This window comes from Lathyrus oleraceus, chromosome 5 (assembly GCF_024323335.1).
Source record: "Lathyrus oleraceus cultivar Zhongwan6 chromosome 5, CAAS_Psat_ZW6_1.0, whole genome shotgun sequence".
In the NCBI taxonomy this organism is placed as follows: Eukaryota; Viridiplantae; Streptophyta; class Magnoliopsida; order Fabales; family Fabaceae; genus Lathyrus; species Lathyrus oleraceus.
In genome coordinates this window covers 95,597,616-95,616,023 of record NC_066583.1, presented here as the reverse complement: position 1 = coordinate 95,616,023, position 18,408 = coordinate 95,597,616, and the positions used below count along the sequence as shown (strand labels likewise).

The 18,408-nt window shown below is 34.4% G+C and overlaps 2 protein-coding genes across 4 annotated transcripts in view; one reads left to right on the top strand and one right to left on the bottom strand.

Annotated features, from left to right (window-relative positions):
• Positions 1–2,077, top strand: part of LOC127087858 (myosin-15) — a 35,828-nt gene extending 33,751 nt beyond the window's left edge. Inside the window, exons 36-38 of one of the 2 annotated variants that reach the window (XM_051028779.1) lie at positions 856–936; positions 1,017–1,099; positions 1,532–2,077. In XM_051028779.1, the coding sequence (XP_050884736.1) occupies positions 856–936; positions 1,017–1,099; positions 1,532–1,652 (285 nt within the window). In that variant the 3' untranslated portion in view covers positions 1,653–2,077. Of the gene's footprint in view, positions 1–855; positions 941–1,016; positions 1,100–1,531 lie in introns of both variants that reach the window. The other variant, XM_051028780.1, reaches the window with a different exon arrangement.
• A 111-nt stretch (positions 2,078–2,188) lies between these two features.
• Positions 2,189–3,871, bottom strand: LOC127087859 (protein OXIDATIVE STRESS 3 LIKE 1). Of its 2 annotated transcripts, XM_051028782.1 has the most exons (3): positions 3,456–3,871; positions 2,717–3,185; positions 2,189–2,311 (listed from the first exon to the last, which is right to left on the bottom strand). In XM_051028782.1, exons 1-2 carry the CDS (start codon positions 3,683–3,685, stop codon positions 2,738–2,740), a joined length of 678 nt encoding a protein of 225 aa, XP_050884739.1. In that variant the 5' UTR covers positions 3,686–3,871; the 3' UTR covers positions 2,189–2,311; positions 2,717–2,737. The 2 variants fall into 2 exon arrangements, with proteins under 2 accessions (XP_050884739.1, XP_050884738.1); XM_051028781.1 differs by lacking the exon at positions 2,189–2,311 and having other exon boundaries at positions 2,658–3,185; positions 3,456–3,868.
• Between the last annotated feature and the right edge of the window lie 14,537 nt (positions 3,872–18,408).

Here is an 18,408-nt window from a genome sequence, read left to right as displayed (position 1 = left end):
TATTTCAGCTTTATTTATCCATCTATGATTAAAAAAGTTGAAAATATTCCAATCAAAATTAATGTCTTTAATTCTTTATTAATAGCATCGCTTAAATACACATTTAACAATTTTTAATTTGTGTGAGATTTGTCCAAAATATGTATATAAGTGTCTTGAAGCAAAGAAAAAAAACAAATTTTTGTTTGAAAGACTTGTCTGAATTGTCTGACACATGTGTTATGAGTGCCATTCGGGTGTCAACCATTGATTTGAAGAGTGTCGAAACAAAGAAAAAAACCATTTTTTAGTGGACACTTGTCTGACTTTTCCGACACTTTAACTTTTCTGACACGTGTTGTACGGGTGTCATACAAGTGTTGGACACCGATATGTGTTGGACGCCGCGACACGCCTACTCCTATAGGTGTCCGTGCTTCATATATCATATAATCTGTTGCAGTATCATTTGTATCACACATCTATACTGAATATCTTTCCCATGTCAAATAATTTTAATGTCCACCGCATCATGAAGATGCACGAGAAATTGAACTATTTTTTTGGCTTTATAACATGGTCACTGGGAAAATTCTTTGCGAGTTGTGGGGAAAGTTTGTGGTATAAAACCTGTATGTTAATGTCACTATTTAGATAGACATATTTTTCATTTATTTGTTAAATTAAGGGAGTTTCATTTGTAGTTCTTGTGCCTAAAGAATAATGGAGGAACTGTTGTACTGAGATTTGGGGAGAGGGGGTGGCATCTTTGGTCCTTAGGCACAATAGTGATCTTTTAACCTATTTATTTTCTCTTATATTGTCTAAGATATTGTCTTTTTCCTCTAACATGTTTCTACCTCAATTCTTTAACAGGCATTAACTGTGAGGCAAATCTATCGAATTAGTACTATGTATTGGGATGACAAGTATGGAACCCAGAGTGTATCCAACGAGGCAAGTGATGTTATAAATTTATTTAAAATACTATTATGATGATGGTTTCCATCTAGTTTTGAACTGTATATGATGGACAGGTAGTTGGTCAAATGAGGGAAATTGTGAGCAAAGACAATCAGAGTTTGACCTCAAATTCTTTCTTGATGGATGACGACATGAGGTACTCTTTCCCCCCCCCCCATCTGACTCTTTTCAGTTTCTTTTAGTTTTAGCAAGTTATTAGTGTTTTGATTGCCATATTTTAAGTTGGAAGTTAGGAGAGAAAGAAAGGGGAGAGCTTTAGAGGGGAAGGTAGGAAGTGGAATCCTTCACTCTGTTTGGAAGAGTTAGAGTTATTCTGGAGATGATGACAGGAGGGTACTAATGAATAATATTATGTTTTTGGTTTGAGGCTATTATAAACAGAAGATTTGGAAACTTATTCTAAACTGTTCAAAGTCTTTCTTCAATGGATTTTTGAGTTTTGCTGCTGACATACATGTAGGATTTTTTATGGATGTACCATAAATTTTCTCTTAGGACATATAATATATTGAGTTTACATTTGCTTTCATCTCTTAGACTTGGTCTTAAACATTAATGTTTGGTGCAGTATTCCTTTTTCTGCTGAAGACATAGATATTGCAATCCCTGCTGTGAATACTGATGATATTGAGCTCCCAGCATTCTTGTCTGAATATCCTTGTGCCCAGTTTCTTGTTTTGCATGAGTAATAATGGATTTATAATTACAAGATCGTTTCCCTCATTGATTTACAATATGAAATATGGCACCTCATCCAGCCAGAAATGTTTCCCTGCACGCCAGACAGCTTGTCCTCATATTCTGCAACTCTCATCACTTCGTTTGCTAATCATGATATTAATTACGGAAGGAGATGGAAAAAATGGTTCTCATGGGTTGATTCTATCCCCCCCCTGTATTACATTGTTTAACCAGCAATTTGTAATTATCCAAAAATAGATTACTCAGTCTAGGAGATTCACTCGCTGCTTCTATTATTATGCAGCTAATCTTAGGTAAATGTATCATTGGCCTTTTAGTTGTATGATTTGTAGGAATGCAACTGCAAACAGACAGCCTTTGGCTAAAGAAACTAAACATATTATTCATGGATGTATATAATGAGTTTCTTTCATTTGAGTTACAAATTTTTTCAATTTAATATATTATTGTAACTTTTCAAACCTTCAGCGGTGCCTTGCTGGTGGTAAACTTTTTGTTTGATAACTTGGAAGTAGGTAACCTTTGATGACTTTGGATATGGTCTCTGTTTTAATTGTGCATCACAATTTATTGCCCACAATTACATGGCGGACTGCCAGCCACACTTTTTTCTCTGATGTTGACTTCGGCATTACCATTATCCACACTGCTCGTCCAAAATTTAATTATGACATCAGTGGTCAATACACTATTACTAGCAGTTTCCTAAGGACTGGTTAGGATAAAAATTCAACAAAAGTGTACAATTTCACATCAAGTATGATGCGTATTAACAAACTTTATCTTCAAAATAATTGAGCAACTCAAATGTCAAGATATATGTTGACTGTATCTAGAAGCTAGTGAGCCCTATAAAGGGAGTCAGCTATGTGAAGGTTGATATGGTGATTCACTAAATACAAATTTCTGCGTATTTTTTGTCTGTGATGTTGTCCATTACAAACCTCCATGAATGTTTTATTAAATTTCTTAAAGTTCTGAAATTTACCAAATACAAAAAAGAACAATTACAATGACATTAAGAATCAGTGTTTATTGAGTTAGTGCTTACATGCTCCATAAGATAAAAAATTTAACGTGATAGATGCTCAGCCTCATTTCTCATGGAGGAATTCATTACAATTGCAGCACTATTGGAGATCAGCCAGTGAGAGTGAATAGAAGAGTTTGTACTAGAACTTGCACTAGACAGTTGATTTCGTCGACGAGGTGGAGATCTATGGTATGAGCTTGAAGTTGATTCCTCCCTGGAACAACTACCACTGCAGTTCATTGCAAATTCATGAGCCACAGCACTTTGATTTAATCTTAACGTTCTCTTAAAAATTCCACCATTGTTACTTCTCAAAAGGAAATTTCTATTCTTCTCCCAAACATGATTGAAGGCCATTAGATTTCTACGCCGTCTTGTGTATGCATTTTCTGGTTTTGCAATATCTTTAACAGATGGTGAAGAAACATCATTTGCTAAACACATGAATGACTTAGACTTGCCATCGTAGAACTTTGAGATTCCCTTCCTATCAATCAACAACATGATAAATCTCCAAAAATCACAACTATATAATTTGAAGAAAATTATAGTAGCGATCACTGTTTCATTTACTGCTATATTTAATGAAAAGTTGCATGATCACAAGATTTCACAAAATAAAGTTAGATTAGTTTCGGAGTATAAAACATACAAACATACTTAAATTCAAACTCATTCTTAAACTAAATAATATTTCACTAATTTTTATGAGGACTTATCCAAACATACATAATACCAAGGATGCTAGTTAGAGAACCTGATGGGAAGGTGATGATGGAGTGAGTCCATCATGTTGAATGGTTCATCATATTTATATGCACTCTGAACCTCATTCTCATCGTCTATCTCACTGCATTTTGAAACATCGCTGTCCTTCCCAATGGACGAAGTCGTTGAAGATGAACACTGGTCATCCTCATCTTCACGCTCTACCAACAACCAGTCTTCTGTTCTCATTTTATCCACAAGGCTGAATGGAACCACCATTGAGACCAACTCATAAAAAAAATGAAACCAAACACTAGCTTTATAGAGAAAGAGTAAGAAAGATATGGACAGAGAGACAAAACAATATTGTGGACTTAATAATACTTTATCATTCAAAATTTGTACGTTATATTAACAAAATTAGTATATACTTATTTATTTTGTATTTTTTTTGGTGACAGATTGTATTTGTTTTCTTATTGTATATGAGTGTTGAAGGAATGGAAATAAAGGGATTCGGATATACCAAATGTTGGTGAGGGACCATGCAATCAATCAATGTAATGAAATTGAATGATACCGGTGAGAGCCAAGCTCAACGTGTATCACTTCACAGCCTATATCCTTCTCAACCACAATTTGTAGATTAATTAAGATATCATGTCATCATCAAAATTGAAATTTGTTGTGCCAACCTGCCTTATATATCACTGGAATATTGGATTTTAAATTAAATATATGGAATACTGGATCAAATGGTGAAGTTTTTTTTTAATATCCAATTTTTTAATTTTTTTTCCAAAAATACCCTATATTTCAAAAAAATTACATTTTTGGCCATTTTTAGCCCTAATTTGGCCTTAGGCGCCACCTTAGTTGGCGCCTACCCTTAAATTTAGGGCAAGTCGTCACTAGGGGTGACGCCTACCCTTGTTTTTTTTAATTAATTAATTATTTTTAAATCTTTTTTAAATTATTTTAAATGTATTAATTTATATTTATTATAAATTATATTAATTTATATTAATACATATATATAAATAATGTTATTTACAAGATATATATATATATTAATATATATATATATATATATATATATATATATATATATATATAAATTTAATTTATAAGTAATTAATATTATTTATAAATTTTTGGGAGAATTAGGGTTAATCATGTTAGGGTTAATTAATCAATTATAATTAGGTTTATTGATCGGTTATAATTAGAGTTTGGTAGTTATGACCTAATTCAAACCCTAATTCCCCCTAAGACTAATTAATCAAGTGCGACAGTAATTAGGGTTAAGTACATTGGTGTACAACCTAGATCTTTTCCTATAAATAAAGTGTTATTTCCTTGCATTTTCTTCACCACTATTTCCTATCACTTTCTCTATCAAGTTGAGTTCATGGCATCCCCCAGACCGTCATCATGGCAGCGAACATCATCAAGGCGCCCGGATCCTGAACCAGTAATCTTAAAAAGGGATGGGCATGTTATTTTCTCGCCTGTGAAACCCCCAATGGAGATGAAATTTTGGAACATCCGTTCGTTGGACCAACTAGAAGTGTCCTTGATGTCTTGGTTAGAGGGAGATTACGAACCCGGTGAAGTCATCAGAAGGATTCAAAGGCTTAGAAGAAGTATCTTATCTGAAACTGGAGAAACGGTATGTTCGTGGGTTGAAGTTGAAAGCGACATTGATTGCATCCAAATGATGCATGGATCAGACGACATAGTGTTAACTGTTGTAATTTCCTAGATTTTAATGGCTGTTTGTGATGTTGTTTTTGTATTTGTTATTGTTCTAGTACTTGTTCTTGTTTTAGTACTTGTTCTTGTTCCAGTATTTGTTTTTGTTTTAGTAATTGTTGTTGTGATGTTACATGTTTGTGTTTGTTGTTCCAGTGTCATCTTCTATTTGGAATAAAAAGTAAACTTTATTGATAAATAGCGTTGGTACACAGAGTTATGAATATGAAAACTATGTTGTGGAACTAGATCCACGATATGGACATTTGTTCTTATTATGCCCCAGTTGTCGACATATGCTACACTTCCTCTGCATTTTCTCTGCGACGTCCATTTCAGTTCTAATGCGCCCGTTGTTTGGGCGACCACTTTTATTCCGCCGCATCGATTCGTTGTGTCAAACAATTTCCCCGTCATACTCTGGCCAATATGCCTCCAATGCTACCACCGGAAAGGGATTGTCGTATACATTTAGCAATGTTGCAACTTTGTAGATGGGAGACACTAGCGACAATGCATCGAAGTGGCTGTGTGAACACGCTGCAATGACATGAGAACAAGGCATACGATATGCCTGAAATTGACCACAGTCGCACCAACAGTCTGGTATTAGGACCCAATACTCTTGTCTGGGAAGCCCCTGGTTGTGGTCAATTGTTTCCTTGACACTAAAAATGTGGCCATGGCGGTCGAATTCCGTAACCCGATGGCTGCTGGCTTTGGCAGATTCCTGCCTCATAAACTTCATGCAGGCATCACTATATACTTGACTCGTCTATAACTCTTCATGTCAGCGCTTGCCTCTTGTTACAAACAACGTAGCCATCCTAAAGTAGGTCGCACTCAACAAAGCGGTTACCGGGAGGTTACGTATGCCCTTAAAGACGCCGTTCATTGATTCCACAAGATTTGTTGTCATGTGGCCCCACCTCACCACATCGTCGTATGACCTAGTCCATTTTGCTCTGTCAATATTATTGATCCACCTCCCTGCATCAGAATTTGCCAACACTATTTCCCAGCGGTAGTATTGGAATCCAGGTTGGTTTAATGCATACCCCGCGTTTATCAAATTTTGCTTCAAGAAATTATCTTTGAACTCCCGCACAAAATTTTGAGCAATATGCCTGATGCAGTAGACATGCGTAGACGGGGGGTCATGCCAACCATTTGCTGGATTATTGTATGCACTGTCTATAGAAGCGTGTCTGTCAGAAATCACACAGATGCCAGCTTGTGGAGTCACGTGCGTTCGGAGATTCTTAAGGAAGAATTTCCATCTTGTGCGACCGCCATCAGTAACGATCCTTTGTATTTCCCATACAACCAAGTTCCATCGACCTGAATAAGCGGCTTGCAGAATGTGAAACCGATGATGCAGGGACGAAATGCCCAGAAAAGTCTATGGAATATTCCATTACCTTCTAGACGAGTTCCGTCAGGGGATTGTGCCGGCAAGGTCTCCATTATAGAAACCGTCCCAGGTGAATACAAATTTGGTGCAGCCAGGTAGCGCGGAAGTTGTTTGTATGATTCCTCCCAATTACCGTATACCAGTTCAATTGCCTTGGTTTTCGCTAACCAAGCCTTTTTGTACGACGGTGTATATTTGAAAACAGCAACACAATGGGAGATAATAGTTTTGACCTTGAGTGACGGGTCAGCCTCAACAAGAGGTATTATGGAATGGCAGATCATATTATGGCTAAGTTTGCGATGATCCTGTGCCATGTTTGTGTCGACGCAAGTGTGAGCTTGAGAAATGGACCCTATCACCCACGCATTATGTTTCTTCTTGTACGATGCCATCAACCTATACCCACACTCCGGATTTTTGCATAAAATAACGTATCTTTCCGGGTTTGATTTGTTAACATCGTAGTCAACACAGTTTTTCAAGTGCCAGTTTTTTATTGCTAACAGACACTCTTCCTTGGTCCGAAATTGGTCACCCTTCTTTAACTCCTCATCAGACCTCATATATGGGTTGTAGAACATATCTGATGAGGGCTCATCCTCGCCCAAGTTAAGAGTTGTGAAATGCGCAGGCGGTGAGTAGCGTTGCGCTATAGGTATTTGTATTTGGTCTTCGTCTTCGAAATCACGGTTCACCAAGTCATCAACCACGTCTTCTGCATCATCAACCACATCGTCTTCAACGTGGTGTTCAACATCTTGTTCGTCATCATCCACAGGATCGATAACCTGTGACTGAATATTCTGAGTTGGTTGAAATTGTTCCAACACAATGTACAACACTATATATTCGTAACCAGAATACTCATGGTTACGAAACATGTATTGTGCCTCCATGTCATTTTGAATCAATGACTTATAAAACCTGACTGAGTTATTTTCAGAAAAAAAAGGTTGTTGATAAAAAATTTGGGACACAGGTTGTCTAAGTTTGGACTCAATCTTTTTTTTCAGATAAGAGAAGTCAACTCCTCTATTTAGACAAAAACGAGTGCAATCGGTGTTTCTAAATAGGAAGCCAAACATATCACATTCATAAGTCTCACCATTCACGTGAGCTTTGATTTTGTATTGTGATGAGGATGCCATAATATGTGAAGATATTGTGAAGATATATGTGAAGATATTGTGAAGATATATGTGGAGATATTGTGAATACCTTTGTGAAAATTTGTGTGAATACTTATACTCACACATCCACCAAGCCTTCCTCACGCATGCCTATCCATCAAATGCCTTCACCACCTAGTCTGCAAGATTCCCGCGCATGCCTTACAGGTGTCGCATCTTTGCATGCAACACTACCACCAAGCCTTCCCCTAGACAAGACAAGTGCAACCTACTCTATTCCAATGCATGCTAACCTATCCACCTAGCCTGCATATAGCCTGCACCTAGCCTACAAGATTCCCACGCATGCCTTTTCAAATATGTTGTCTCGGCTTTAGCTTTGCTTGCACCAACATTAGCTTCGTCTTCATGTGCAAATTGAAAGTGAATAACTCCATAGCGAAAAGACTGATAGAATATGCAGAATACAATGTTATTCAAAAGCTAAACTATCTCCTTTTTCCATTATGTGTTTAAAATAATATTCAATCTTATTTAAGCTTAATTATTTATTTTAAACAACCTGATTAACTAAATTGAATTAAAAACTAATTTAAACTTTCTAAAACTGTTTTACTAAAATAATATTTGAATATTCATACTATTTGAAAATGGGTATAAATAGAAGGTCATTCTTGCAAGTTTTCGTCAACCACTAACACTTTTATTCAGAGAACTCCGACGAAACTTCTCATCCACCAAACTTCGTTCTACATTGGAATCATGTCTCTTTTTACCATGGGCCAAGAACACAGAGGCACTAGGGCAAACATTGCCTCATTCGTAAGTTTTTCTTAAACATTGTCTCTTTCGTATGTTTACAATTTATTTTTTAAAAGTCCAATCTAATGATTGTTTATATTGTTTGTTTTTAAAGGATCCCAAGAAATTTCGTCAACGTTCACACCCTATGCCTTATCCAGACCCATGGTGCGTACCTTACATAGAGCGTGCGGGGTTCGGTCATGTTATGCATGTCGTAAATGCCACAATTGATGTCAAATTTATTCTTGCTTTGTGTGAACGTTGGAGACCAGAGACACACACTTTTCACCTACCAATCGGTGAATGTACCGTCACACTAGAGGACGTGTACATGCTTTTGGGTCTTCGAATAGATGGTAAGCTTGTGACTGGAAATGTTCAACAGCCCAACGAACTATGTGTTCAAATGTTGGGCGTAGATCTGGTCGAGGGTGAGGGATCTGCAAAAGCAAGGGGCCAGGGTATTAAACTATCGAGCCTCCAATTCTACCACGACTCTATAAATTTGACTGAGGATTCGTCCGAACAAGAAAAAATCATAAAAACAAGGGTTTACATTATGTTATTGTTTGGGAACTTGCTATTTCCCGAAGGCACGGGAAATAGCATAAACTTTATGTACTTGAGTTTGCTCGAGGACATTGATAGAATAAGCACGTATAGTTGAGGTTCTGCTGTATTGGCTTTCCTATATAGCTCTTTGTGTAAAAATGCACAAAATGACCACTGTACATTTTCTGGATGTGCTTTTTTGCTCCAAACATGGGGGTGGTGGAGATTGCCGAGGCTAGCCCCAGAAAATCCTAACGTCTACTCCTTCCCCTACGCAACTAGGTAAATTTATAATGTTATTTCATTTTGTATATTTATTCTATAAATATTTGTAAATAATATTATTTATCTTTTTTGTTTAGGTTCATTACAACCGGACTAGATTACAGTCTTACCCTGAAAAATAAAATAATATTTTATCGTCAACTCTTGGATCGTCTCCGAGCACAAGATGTATTACCACTAAATCACTCATCTTCTAACTGATTTATTAATATCAAGCATTCTCAATAAATAACATATTTACTTTTTTCTTTGCAGTTTATTTGGAGGCCATATTTGGGATTGGAACATCAACCCAACCCCGAAGATGCAGCTGTTTGGACAGCAAAAACGGCTATAATGCGGTTCACCACTGTGGAGATGCACCAAAGTGACCGTGTCAAACTGCAATTCGGAATGCATCAAGAAATCCCAGGCCCCCCAATGTCTTTGGAACCTTGGCATCTTAAAAAAGTCAGCCACCAGTGGTATGCCCAAAATTGGAAGGAATTTGCAAAGGAGTTCCGTAAAATGTGGAAAGACCGTGCCCATTATGTTCTACAATATCCGGTGGCGCCCAACGAAATGAAGCCGACAAGGGAATATGTGGATTGGTATAGAGCAAATATAAATCCAGAAATGATTTATGTCTGACCCGTTCTATTTGGACGATCCCCGGATGCAACAACCATATTTCCAACAATAACAACCACCACAATATTCCCAACAACAACAACCACCACAATATTACCAACAACAACCACCACCACCATATTACCAACAACAACCACCACCACCTTATTACCAACAACAACCACCACCACCGTATTACCAACAACAACCACCAAAACACATGTCCACCCCCCAACCAAATCAACACTACATACCACAAACTCAACCCCAATACCATGAAGATTACCAACACCAACCTCAACATTCCCATCACCATCAACAATCCCAACACCTACCACAATATCAATCCCCCCATATCCACCAATCCCAACACTTCCATCACGACGATGTCCCGAGCTCTTCCAGTCCTCCACCTAGTCCCGACACGGGTATACAAGAGGATTACCAACAAGACTACTACACACCACAACAAACATTGTTCTTTAGCCAACCCGATTCAACCCTTAACTACCAAAGGCCACATTTCGAGGGCGCACCCAACAGGAGTCAGTTCGTCCCACCGAGACAAAGCTTTGAGGGCGCAGAAGGCACCCGCCTTTCCTACAGCATTGAAGGGACTTCGACCCAACCACAACGGCAAACGACAAGGGGACACGTTAGGACTAGGGGTGGTAATAGGGAAGCACCACCACCACGTGAGCCGTTTAGGCGAGTAGTTAGACCTCCCCCGTGCGGATCGTACCAGAGACAGCATAATGTGTGATAAATCCCAAATTAATACTGCATTTTAATCATATCTTTATAATATTTGTCTTGTGTATTATTTTAATAAAAATATATTGTGTTTATTATCTTTATATCTTTATCTTTAAAGATATTGTGTATCATATATATATATATATATATATATATATATATATATATATATATATATATATATTAATTTACATGTATATAAATATTTATTTACATGTATATAAATTAATTTTTTTTCCAAATATTTATAAATAATATTAATTACTTATAAATTAAATTAATATATATATATATATAAAATTAATATATATATATATATATATATATATATATATATATCTTGTAAATAACATTATTTATATATATGTATTAATATAAATTAATATAATTTATAATAAATATAAATTAATACATTTAAAATAATTTTAAAAAGATTTTTTTAAAAAAAATTAATTAAAAAAAAAACAAGGGTAGGCGCCACCCCTAGTGGCGACTTGCCCTAAATTTAAGGATAGGCGCCAACTAGGATGGCGCCTAAGGCCAAATTAGGGCTAAAAATGGTCAAAAATGTAATTTTTTTGAAATATAGGGTATTTTTGGATTATTTTTTTTAAAATTGGATATTAAAAAAAAACTTCTCAAATGGTAAGTTATGCAATTCTTTTTAAAAGACAAATATATATATATATATATATATATATATATATATATATATATATATATATATATATATATATATATATATATATGGAGTCCAAATAGAGGTCTAAAATACACCAAAAATCTGAAAGAAACTTAAGAAGTTAAATAAAGACATAAAAATCCTTAATAAACCAAAAAAGAAAAATAAGACAAAAATAACTAACAACCAACACCATCAACATAGAGCATCAAACAAGAACTCAGACTATGAGAATCATCATCAACTGAATGATATCTTTCAAAAATACGAAAATAAGGAACACAACTTCAAAGATCTTGGATAAAAACTCTCGAATCATTATTGACTTAGACAAAGAATATGATTAACAAATACGATAGAAATAAATAAATAAGTAAATGGACGACCTACTAAAAATATCATTTCTAGACAAGAGAAATATTCTCATCTCCTACGCCTTCCTCTTTTAAAGGTAGTCTTGAAAAAAAGTGTCATTATGAAATTTTCAAATATCCCAAAACTCCGCATGTCAAACCATCGCAAGATCTCATATAATCCTCCCCAAACCCCTTAAAGAAGTGGAAAATTTAAAGAGCCGAGATAATATATATATAAGTCAAACACCATCCCAAACCCCTTAAAGAAGTGAAAAGTTCAAATGGCAGAGGTAATATGTATATGCATAAGTAGTATGCAAGACATCGTGACCACGATTTTTCCAGTAGCTAGATCTCTTTGTTAGCTTTCATTTTCAAAAAGTTTTGTTTTATTCCGAGTTACGAATCTCTAAACATGATCAAATTACCAGGCATACGTAATGATGCAAATTATGCTAAAAATGACTTTTTTTTAACAATTCTTCACTTTTTCCACATTTTAATTTGTTTCTTCACTTCTTCATTTTCTTCCAATTTCTCCATAAAACTCAAACATAAACTATTAAAAATCATCAAAAACATATGCAAAAGCTTAATAAGATTACATGATAATAGTGTGTCATCACAATCTCAAACTTAATCAGTTACTTGTCCTCAAGGAACTCACATTTAAACTGGAAATTTCAACATAAAAGCATGCTTACCCTTACCAATGAGCATCACCATTTTCTTGTTTCTCATCATGACTTATGTTTCCTTCTTCAATCCAAACAAATCCAAAAAGTTCTTCCAACATTCACATGTACTCAATCTGTTTCTCATTTCACCTATTCACTCGAATTGAACTGGGTAATCACACAACATACAAAAGCGTTTTACCATAAGTTTGTAAAATGTTTAAGAAAGTCAATCAAAGTTTATCTAAATACGTATTTTTGAGGTTTTTCAAGGTTGTAATGGAACTTATGTTAGGGTAGGATATTTTTGGGATAATATATTTAAACCTTTGGAGTTAGATACCTAGTTTTCCTTATGTTACCATGTTCCTTTCATAAACATCTTTATCTGATCAATCAGTATAGAGGATACAATTTTTGAAGAGTGCATTTTAACTTCTTTATTTTCTATATCTATTTTTTTATATTGACCATTTTTCTCTAGTACCCCAACTCCAAACTTAAACGTTGCTAACTTCCAAGAGCAACCCCCAACTTATTATTTTGCATCAGACAAGAAAATTAAAATTTTAACCGAACTCCAAAGAAGATGGAAATATTTAATCTTTCAAGTCAAATGGATACATATTAGGCTATGTTATCAAAGAAAGAGCTCAGGCTCAAAGGGTTTAACAACGGTTATAAACATTTCATATAGGTCGACTTGAAAATGCTCAAAATTTTCACATACAAGTGCCCAAATGTGTAATTTATCAGGCCAATAGACTAAATCATAAATAAAGAAAATTCTAGAACACAACAACTGTACGGATATTCTCATAAGAAACAAAAGTGAATAATGAAATATTTGAATCAAACCTTACTTGCTGAGGTATCTCGAGATTGATTACAATTCCATTGACTATCTCTTTTCTTCATTCACTTTCTATCTGCATTTGGAACTTCCGTAATGATCAACTCTATTATTTCATTCTTTTCTGGTGACTTGTTTCATGTTGCTTTTCAAATTTTCATTGGCAAGGTAACACACATTAACCGAAAGAAACAACAACCACAAACTCATTCATTAAGTAAAACACATGTACTTCACAAAAGGGATATCATAAACAAAAAAACTAACAAAATAAAATAAAGCTAAATAACACCAAATTGTGGGTTTCCTCCCATGCAGTGCTTATTTATAGTCCTTAGCTTGACAGTGTGATCCTTTAATCAAGTGATTCCTCCAAACTTGTCTAAGTGTATCCAATTAGTTGGAAATCCAACTTGATCTTATGCATGCAATTAATCAGATTTCTTCCCTTTAAATCAAGTGTGATCCATATACATGTTCCTTTATTCTTTCTAAACATTTTCTAGATAAAGAGCTACAATTTAGGTCAGTTGGTATTAGTTGTTTTTTTCACGAAAACATGCTTCAGATGTGGTTGAAGCTCTTTCATTTCACAGATATTGGAATTTTTAGGTTTTGGATCTCCTTTTTCAACTACATTAATACGATAACATTGCGTATTTTTATTATGATAATGCATCTCTTCAAACACATTAAAAATTACCTTCTTATCATGACATCTCAATATCAATTCACTTAACTTCACATTAATCATAACTCTACCTGTTTCTAAGAAAGGTCTTTCAAGAATCAAAAGTATTTTTGCATCTTCCTCCATGTTGAGAATAACAAAATCATTTGGGAATAACAAGCCATGCACTTTAACCAATACATCTTCAAGCACACCATAAGGATAAACGATGGATTGATATGACAATATGAGGGTCATCTGAGTTGACTTAACATCGCCATAATCAAGCTTCTTCAACATGTAAAGAGGAATCAAGTTGATTCTTGCCCCTAAATCACAAAGTGCCCGCTTTATCTTTAACTTATCAATTGTACAAGGAATTGTAAATCACCCTGGATATTTGAGCTTTAGGAGAAGTTTCCTTTGGATAATTGCACTGCACTCTTTTGTAAAAGTTATCTTCTCATCATAATTTGGCTTCCTCATTCTGATTAATAGGTTCTTGAACTTTGAACAACCCGACATTTTTTCTACAGATTCACCACAAAGAACATTGACTTGATGCTTGATGACATTCTCCATGGACTTCTTCAACTGACCATCTTTCTTTTTATACTATTCCTTTTTATTTAATATAGGATAAGGTAGTTTCATATAGTAAGGTAGTTCGGGATTTACTTCGTGCATAATTTTCTCCTTGGTTCTTCTCAAAGGCGAGTTGTTGTCAATTAGTTCACCAAATATGTATTCTCTTCTAGTATCTTCACATATTTTCTCACCTTTTTTATCCCTTTGTTTTTCTCTCAGTCTAGGATCTCTTACTGTGGAAACTACTATGTCTCTCAACTCAATGACATGATAACTCTCATTATTCGGTATGTCAACGGTATTATCAATGAATCCCCCAATTGAGCTAGGTTGCGCTGCTATGTGTCGAGATAGTTGGCCAATTTAGTTTTTGAGTTTTTCATAGAAGCTTTAATGTTCTTACTCTTGGTTTCCTGATATTTTTTCTCTATTTGTTAAAACCTTGATTTAGTGGATTTCATAAAAGGATTCAAGGCTTCTTCAAGTGGTGATGATTTCATTTGTTGTGGTGCTTAAGGAACTTGAGGATTTCATTGGTTGTTACTCCACTTGACGTTCGAGTGAACATTTCAATCTGCATTATAAGTATTGGAATAAGGGTTATCTCTTTGAAAATTTCCAACATAGTATTCCTCTCTTGTATATCCCTCTGGAACACAACATCCATTAGCATGCCCCTGCCCATAAAAATCACACCGTAGTGCCTGAACTTGACTAACATTGGCCAGAAAAATAGCGGGTGCGCCTAACAGTTTCGAAATAACCTCAAGTTAGGATAATATTACTGTTTTCAAATCTACTTCAAGTACACCTTGTGGTTTGACTCATCTATCACTTGTTGAGTGATATTCATTATGACATATACCTTTGATCAAATCTTTCACCTTGTCTTCATTCTTAGTCTTTACGTACCACCATATAAGGCATCCAAAAGCATTCTTACTTGAGCTTTTAGACCTCTTGTGAAATGTCACATCTGTTATATAATGCTCATATTGTGATTTGAACATCTTCAGAGCAATAACTTGAATCTCTCCCATGCATCCAACAATGACTCAGAATCACCTTGGTTGAAATTTGAGATTTCTAATTTTTTTTCCTCTATAAACTGATCGTTTGTGAAAAATCTTTATAGAAACTTGTCCTCTAATTCCTTCCAAGTCCGAATTGTATCGTTTGGTAAACATTGTAATCAGTCATTTTCTCAGCCTATCTATTCGAGAGAAACCAAATAACCTATAATTTCCCCTGATCTTTAGTCACATTGCTCGACTTGCACATTAAACAAGTCTCATAAAATCTAATCAAATGCTCCTAAGGATCTCTGATAGCTTGACTATTGAACGAGTTATCTCTTAAACATGAAAGCATAATTTCTTGATATCAAAAGTAATAGGGTTAGCCATCTCTTCTATTTCTTCTTCCAGTTCCTCTTTAGCTTGTTGTGCTTTTATTATTGATTTTCAAATTGCTCGTGCCGTTCTTTCGATCTCTGAATCTAACGATATTAGTATCGAACTCTAACCTCACATAAACAAATAGACAATAGCTCAGAAGAATTGTACCAACATAACTGAATAAGAGTAGAAAAGTAAAAGTAACAAAAACTAAAAATTGCAATAATATTAACTAAAGAAAAGAAAATTAAAATTGCAACAAAATTTTAAAAGTAGCACAAAAATTGCCTTATTGAAATTATTAAACAACCTCCAGCAACGACACCAAAAACTTGATGCCAAATTAGCAAGTGTACTAATTATGTCGAAGTAATAAAAATATACCCTCGTCTCCATATAGATGGTGCAAATTTAATAAGGTTATTATTATGCTTTTAAATGTAACTGTTGGGGGGGGGGGGGGGGGGGGGGGGGTGTTCAAGATTGTTTTGAAAAACTAATTTTCTCTAATAAAATTGATAGAAGATATGCGAATTAGAATGCGATTAGGTTTAGTTTCGAGTCCACCAATTATTCCTGTTGGTAACCACATCTATTTTCTCGTAGTGATTTTCTAGAATTATGATAAATTAACACTATCGTTATAATTAAATCCTTGGTGTATAACTTATTCCAATTAATGATAACTACCTATTTTCTTAGGCAAATTCAAAGTATAAACATGCGAGAATACTTGTTAACTTTTTGATCACAAACTTATAATTATTTATTCCTAAATCAATTAATAAGTTAGAGTAATCATCCTATTTCAGGTTTACAACATTAGAGTGACTAATCGCCATGATCATAAGTTCAATTCATATACTCGTCAACACAAAAAAAACATTACAATCAAGAATAACTGAATAAAACCTAGAATATCAAATCAATAATATAGTACAAATTCAACTACATATTTCAACAAATCAAATCAACTTAGTCTAAAAAACCCTAATCAAGAGTAAAATAATAACTTATTGTGATACAAGTAATTACCATGAGTTTAGATGAACAATACATGAGAATCAATGAAGAATGAGGTCTTCAATGGTTGAAAACTCCACTTTCTAAGCTCCACACTTTTCTTTCCGTCCAATTTCCTCTCTAAAATTCGTAACCCCTTTTTCTCCTCTCTTTCTCTTATAAATAAGAGAAAACATGTGGCCAAAAAAGCAAGTCATCGCGACCATATTGTAATCCATTGTGGTCGGGATTATTCCAGTAGCTAGATCTCTTTGTTAACCTTCATTTTCAAAATGTTTTGTCTCATTCAGAGTTAGGAAACTCTAGATATGATCAAATTACTGGACAAACATCATGATGTAAATTATACTGAAAATAACTTTTTTCTTCATAATTCTTCACTTTTTTCACGTTTTGCTTTGTTTATTCACTTATTCAATTTCTTCCTATTTCTTCATAGAACTCAAACATCAAATAAAAAAATCATCAAAAGCACATACAAATGCTTAATAAAATTACATGATAAAAAAATGTCATCACCTATCCCTATAAGAGAAGAAACAACCAGATCCACATATCTAACAATTAAGATATCTCGCGAAAGCCTAGAAGCACTTGCGAGTAATCTCCATCTTCACTTACCAAGAAGAGCTAGGTTTACTAAACAAAGACTGTGAATGCCAATGCCACCCAATTGCCTAGGCTTCCAAATATCAGACCAATTGATCCAAGAGGTTTTAACTTTACCATTCACCCTCTCACATGAACCTTCTATGAATCTTAACAATCCCTTTCAAAGTTTAACAAAAATGTTTACAAAATACAAGAAAAATATATATCTATTGCATTTAACAATGTATTGAGAATGATTACTCTGACCCAAAACTAACATATCTATAATTCTAATAGAGCAAACAACTAAAAAATAAAGAGATAAGAGATTCCTTATAGGCATGCAGATGGGAACTCTCCCCCACAGGAAAGCCTCGACATATGAAAGAAATAAACTAATGATAAAAATTAATAATTTATTAGCTAATTTAAAAAATGAGGGATCAACACTAACTCTAATAAAACTATTCTTAATAAAATTGATCCTGAGGTTAGATGTAAACTCAAACCTTCTCAACGTAACTTTAATAGTTTAAAGATTATCTATCAATTTATTTTAAGTAAAATATTTTCTCTATGTTAAAGAAATGGACCATGTTGTATTTTAATATTTTTTGAGGTAAAGTAAATGTTTTAGCATTTATCTTACTTGAAATGACAATATATACTAGACTATAAATAATGTCGTTCTTATTATTAATTTAAGTTTAAATGTACTATGATATTTTTGGTGCGGTAAGTTTTTGAATATACGATATGATATTTTAAAGGTATATTAATTTTTTGTAAATGTACTAATAAAATACACGTGCATTTTTCTCATTGTAAAAAAAAATACACATGCGATGTACATTTGA